Source organism: Morone saxatilis, unplaced genomic scaffold (assembly GCF_004916995.1).
Source record: "Morone saxatilis isolate NCDOM2014 unplaced genomic scaffold, NCSU_SB_2.0 Contig15, whole genome shotgun sequence".
Lineage (NCBI taxonomy): Eukaryota > Metazoa > Chordata > Actinopteri > Moronidae > Morone > Morone saxatilis.
The window spans coordinates 8,400,494-8,406,055 of NW_023339707.1; the positions used below are offsets into that span (position 1 = coordinate 8,400,494).

At 37.8% G+C, this 5,562-nt stretch overlaps 1 protein-coding gene across 2 annotated transcripts in view; it reads left to right on the forward strand.

The window, feature by feature from the left end:
- Nucleotides 1-5,562, forward strand: part of sema3b (sema domain, immunoglobulin domain (Ig), short basic domain, secreted, (semaphorin) 3B) — a 71,205-nt gene that overhangs the window by 55,626 nt on the left and 10,017 nt on the right. For both annotated transcript variants that reach the window (XM_035656661.1, XM_035656662.1), the window contains exons 6-10: nt 2,738-2,857; nt 3,485-3,578; nt 3,754-3,873; nt 4,025-4,167; nt 4,801-4,915. In XM_035656661.1, the coding sequence (XP_035512554.1) occupies nt 2,738-2,857; nt 3,485-3,578; nt 3,754-3,873; nt 4,025-4,167; nt 4,801-4,915 (592 nt within the window). The remainder of the gene's footprint in view (nt 1-2,737; nt 2,858-3,484; nt 3,579-3,753; nt 3,874-4,024; nt 4,168-4,800; nt 4,916-5,562) is intronic.

A 5,562-nucleotide genomic window follows, 5' to 3' on the forward strand; every position in this document is an offset into this window, starting at 1 on the left:
GTGTGTGTGTGTGTGTTAGGCCTAATGAGCCACAATTCCGCTTCTGTCACTGCTGTCACAACCTGGCCTGTCTGTCTGTCTGTCACCCTCGGGTGAGGCTGAAAGACAGAACAGACACATAAAGAAATATGAGAATAAAGGTGTACATAATAGAGAGATGAAGATTTGAAATATACCATACACTTTAATTCATCATTAACTAGTTCTAGTTTGAAACTGAGCATTAAACACAATGATCACATAAATGCACCAATGTCAACAACAACAACCACAGTCCATACTTGGACAAAATTGGAAGATAAAGACCAAAACCCAATACCAAACTTTGCTGTTCAAAGTCCTTTACACACAAATGTACCTGGAATTAAGTCAAAATAACAAATATAATTAGGAAGCATGTGCCGGGTTGATTGTTCATTATCCCAGTCTGTAGCTGACAGTCAGATTAATTTCTTTTCAAATTACTTCTCCAGTGGCTCCCAGGGGTCCAGCGGGGTTTGTAACTGGATCGACAGACAGATGTTACAGTGGCCTGTCTGGGGAAAAGCAGACTGCAGAGAAAGAAATCTTAATGTTAAATTAAATGTGAGAGCCAGTGTGTGTGTTTGAAGTATAGTGTGTAAAGACTTTGATTTTGAGAAAATGACTCGTACTGTAGAGAGCACAAAATCAATCTATACGTTTTTAACCCAACCATAATGGTAGCCAACCAGTCAGTGTTCACTGTTCATAAGACAACAATGGCAGCTCCCATAGAGGTTAGCGTAGATGCTGCTAGCATCAGTTATATTAGAATTGCTTTCTTCATTGAAAGAAGAGCAAAAAAAGAGCACTGAAGGCTTTTCTTGATGGAAAACATGATTTTGTTCTTATCCCAACTTCAGTCAGAGTTTGACTATGTTATATGGTTCATTGATAGACAGATGGTTCCTCCCATTATCTGCACAATATTCTTTGAAAGTGCCTGCCCTTTTCCAAACACTTTACAACAATTACTTTTCAGATGGTTCTATGTATCAAACTATCTGGTGCAGTCAGGTTCAGTTTTCACAGACATTTGAAAGCATAATAGCTCATTATATATTATAGAGCCCCAGGGCTGAAGATAACTGATAATCATGGAGATAATCATGTTGTCCATGTTATCTTCACTTAATGGGGTAGTTGTAAAACAGGTCAATCTCCTGGTGTTAAGATCAAGACTCGAAAAGGAGTGTGTACCATCCAGTCTGTTAGTGTACAGTAAATGTTCTCTCCAGCAGTCTCCTGGGATCCAGCTTAAAGTAACCTGACTCTGAAATGGACAGACTGTGGGTCAATAACCTGCTGTCTAGATAAGAAGAGGAAAAGACGGACATAAAGGGATAAGGATACTGAAAGGGTGTTGATGTGAAGGAGGATAAAGGAGGAAGAAAAATACTTTATGCCATGAGAAGTGGTGGTTTGTAAACATAATTAAGCACCACTTAACGCTTGTTTTTTTTTTGTTAAATTCCTCTATTTGCTCGAAATATTTGAAAATGAGAAGAAAATAGTCAAACATCAAGCAAGTATTAAAGATTTAAAATTGCTCACAGCTTATTCAACAGAAAGATACAAGAGTGATATTGAACTTCTTGTCTAACGCCCTACAAAGAATATTCCTTTAAAAGGAAGTTACATGAAGAATACATTGGGTGTGTGTGTGCTTCTTCACAGGTATTTTTGTCTTTTGCTCTTTATGGTTCAGTTGTTGATTCACCTAACTGAGATTTACTGATGTAAATGTTTTAACCAGGCCAGAATAAAACATGTGCCAAGAAATGTCAATGTCATAAAACGATTCAGGGTTGGAAAATTAACTTTTTCCTCAAAACTAAATTGGTAAAACTTAGGTTGAGGATATGTATATGCTGACTATTGACCAACTGTATTTATTTCTTTTATAGGAAGGTAGGTTTGGTTCATTAGCCTACATAAACTATAATACTAGTATCCAGCCTATAAGCTACTTAGCTAATTAATCTTTTGCCCTTTGGATTTGTTTTCTCGTTCTATCTGTTTGTCTCAGTTTTCATGACAATCTCCTGCTTAGTGTTTCACATTCACTGCAATGCAACTTCAATATGTCCATGTGTTATATGAAATCAACATATTGAGTCGCTCACAGTTTCAAAAGGTTTTTAATACTTTTGACTGTTGTGTGCACTCACATGGAGGTTCATATGAGCATTTTACAAGTGGTTAGACACACACACACACACAGACTGTAGGTATGTGTGTGTACAGCTAGGACACAAAGGCTGCCACAACAGTGTTGGAGGTGGAGCTGAGAACTCGACAGTTGTTGTCACAAGCAAGACAGGGTGAGAAGAGCTATGTGAGGAATGTTCATCACTAAACCAAAAAAGAGACAGTCCAGAGAGAGTCCAAGTTTTGGTCGATCTTGAATTCACTGTGTGTGTTTTTTTCTTGTCAACTTGTTTTTATTGTAGCTAACTCAGGTCACATTCATGGTACTCTTTTTGGAATTCCAGACATTTTGATGACCTAAAGTATAGTTAACATTGTACAAGTGATACACACAGTGGGTTTACGTAAAGGATAATCCCACCAATATCTTTTAGATTCAGTATATTTGAATCCAATGCATTTAAATCATGTATGTGGGGAAAAACAAATACCCAAATCAAGGATTAACCCTTAGAATTACTATCCATAGCTAAACTGAAACTGTGTATCTCTGTGTGTCTTACAGTCTGACTGTGTGAACTATGTGAAGATCGTACACCACTATAACCGGACACACCTGTATGCCTGTGGAACTGGGGCCTTCCACCCTACATGTGCCTTTGTAGAGGTGGGACATAGGATGGAGGTAAGAAATACACCAAACAAAAACAACACAAACACACACAAACTGTTGAACTGCAGTAGCCTTTTCTTTTTTTCTTTAAGTGCGTCAGAAGATCTAGATCTAAATAATAATCCCACTTAAAGTCATAGACACTTAAAGTATCTCAAACACTATTTGTTTTCAATCAATCAATTTTATATCTATGATATATTAATCAATTACTAGTGATAAAGTGCAATAAAAACTGTGTTCAAATGCCTGAAAATGTCCTCTGCCAACAAAATAACTTTATTTTCATTGTAAGTGAGAACATAATCTGAATAAACTGCAGGCAACATAAGGTTTATGTGTATAAAGAGGTGAATGTTGACATCCGATATCCAGCAGTTACTTATGCTTGAAAATCTTAGCATAACAAAAAGAATTCAAGGAAAACTGGAGTCTAGACTGATGCCGCAGAGAAGGTAAATTATGGCAAAGAGTGCAGACTAATCCATCATGCTAAGCTCAAGTTGCTGGTTTCAAATCACGCTGCCAACATCTCAAACCTGAAATCTTATCCCAAAAATGACTGTATGAGTCCGACAAAAGAAAAGAAAGTGTATGTGTGATACACCTTATATTTTCCCTGTTGCCTCTCGCCAACAGGACCATGTGTTCAGGATTGACCCCTCTAAGGTGGAGGATGGGAAAGGGAAGAGTCCGTATGATCCTCGTCACAATGCTGCATCTGTACTCGTTGGTAAATAAACCCCTGCATATTAATATGTGCTTATTATCCATGCTGTCTCAAAAGTGTATGATTGGAAATATTGTTGTGTTCATTTTCTAACATTGTTAGGTGGATGGTATAGCCCTAGTCATCAGTGAAGATCACATGACTAATCAATGAGTTATTGATTTATTTTGTCTCCTAGGTGATGAGCTATATGCAGGCGTGGCCACAGACTTAATGGGACGAGACTTTACCATCTTTCGAAGCCTGGGGAAACGCCCCTCTATCCGCACTGAACAGCATGACTCCCGCTGGCTCAATGGTGTGTGTGTGTGTTTTATGTGTCATCTTAGGCATCAATTAATTCTCTTTACATTGTAACCAACCTCAGCCTGGTTGTGTTTAAAACCAAACTCATAACTTGTTTGACAAATACCTGGGTGACTGACATTGTTCCTCTTTGTGTCTACTAGAACCAAAGTTTGTGGGTTCCTTTTGGGTCCCGGAAAGTGAAAACCCTGATGATGACAAAGTATTTTTCTTCTTCCGCGAGACGGCGGTTGAGGCCCAGGGACTGGGAAAGTCCACTTACTCCCGCATCGGACAACTCTGCAGGGTGAGAGATTGTTTTGTCTCTTAAGTTGAGTATTTTAGATAAACTGGGTGTGAAAAACCTTAGTCTGCACCAGGCCCACTCAACTGTTTGACTGATTCTGTAACAAAATTAGGTAATTTTCTGTTTTAAAATGTTAATGTAATTAAGTGGTAAAAGTGGCTGGTTCCAAATTTATTACACTGCTGTTACTAATCATGTTTCCATCAATGTTTTTATGCAAATTTTGAAATATTGCTATGATAAAATATAACTTTTTCTGAGTAAATTCTGATGTAGGGAACATTTAACGTCCCGACAGTCTTCTCATCACTCCCATGGGTCTATAATTCATCCAAGATCAGTTCACACAGATGTGATTTAACCTTCCTCACATGAAACAGAAATACCTGATTCAATTGTGTTTTCTGTATTGTTTTGTCACCATTAGAGGTTCAACTGACTCTTTTAATCCCAAGCCGTATTCTTCTGGTTCACCTAGTATCACTTATCTTGATGAACCAACTCTCATATACACATAATATTCACTTGAATATATCACATTTTTCTTACCAATTCACCTGTCTTCTTTCACACTGAAAATGTTTTATGTAATATCCTGTTTAACAACTCTTGACTATGTTTTTCTTTGATCAGAATGACATGGGTGGTCAGAGAAGTCTAGTGAACAAGTGGACGACATTCCTCAAGACCCGTCTGATCTGCTCGGTACCAGGAGCCGACGGCAGTGACACATACTTTGATGAGCTGCGTAAGTTCAGCGCGCACAGACAGATATTTTACTGTATCAACTGTCTATCAACAACAGTATTTATGGCTAAAATTAAAGTCAAATAAAAGTATTATGTAACATAACTCATGTTTGAAGTGATAGCCCTGCATGATACTCAGGTAAAAGTCATTATATGTATTTTAGCTTGCATAAAGGACAAATGTGACCTGACTCACCTCACAATAGATGTTCTAATGTCACGTCCCCATTTCCAACATTATCATACTGCACAAAATAATCAAATTTGGGCTGATTTTCCAACCTTGCTTTGTCCATTGGATTTTTACCCAGAAGCACATCTCTCACTCTGTGGGTGCAAAGGGAGAGAAAGTTAAGGAGAGCATAATAAATTAACCAGGATTTCTGACCTCAATTGTAGATTATCATTCAGTCCCACATTCCTGCAGACTTGCACAACGTATGAGTGAGAGATTAATTGGTAATAGATTCTGGCCAGTGTTTTTGCTGTGGGTTCAGAAATTGCAGGCTTGTCTCTGGTGAGTCTTCGTATGACAAAAGGCAATAATGTGTTTTCATTAGACTTGATCCAGTAGCAAGGCTACATTTCTTTTTTTTTTTTTTTTGAGGATTTATTTACTTTATTTCTAGCTTTGTCAGTACAGCAT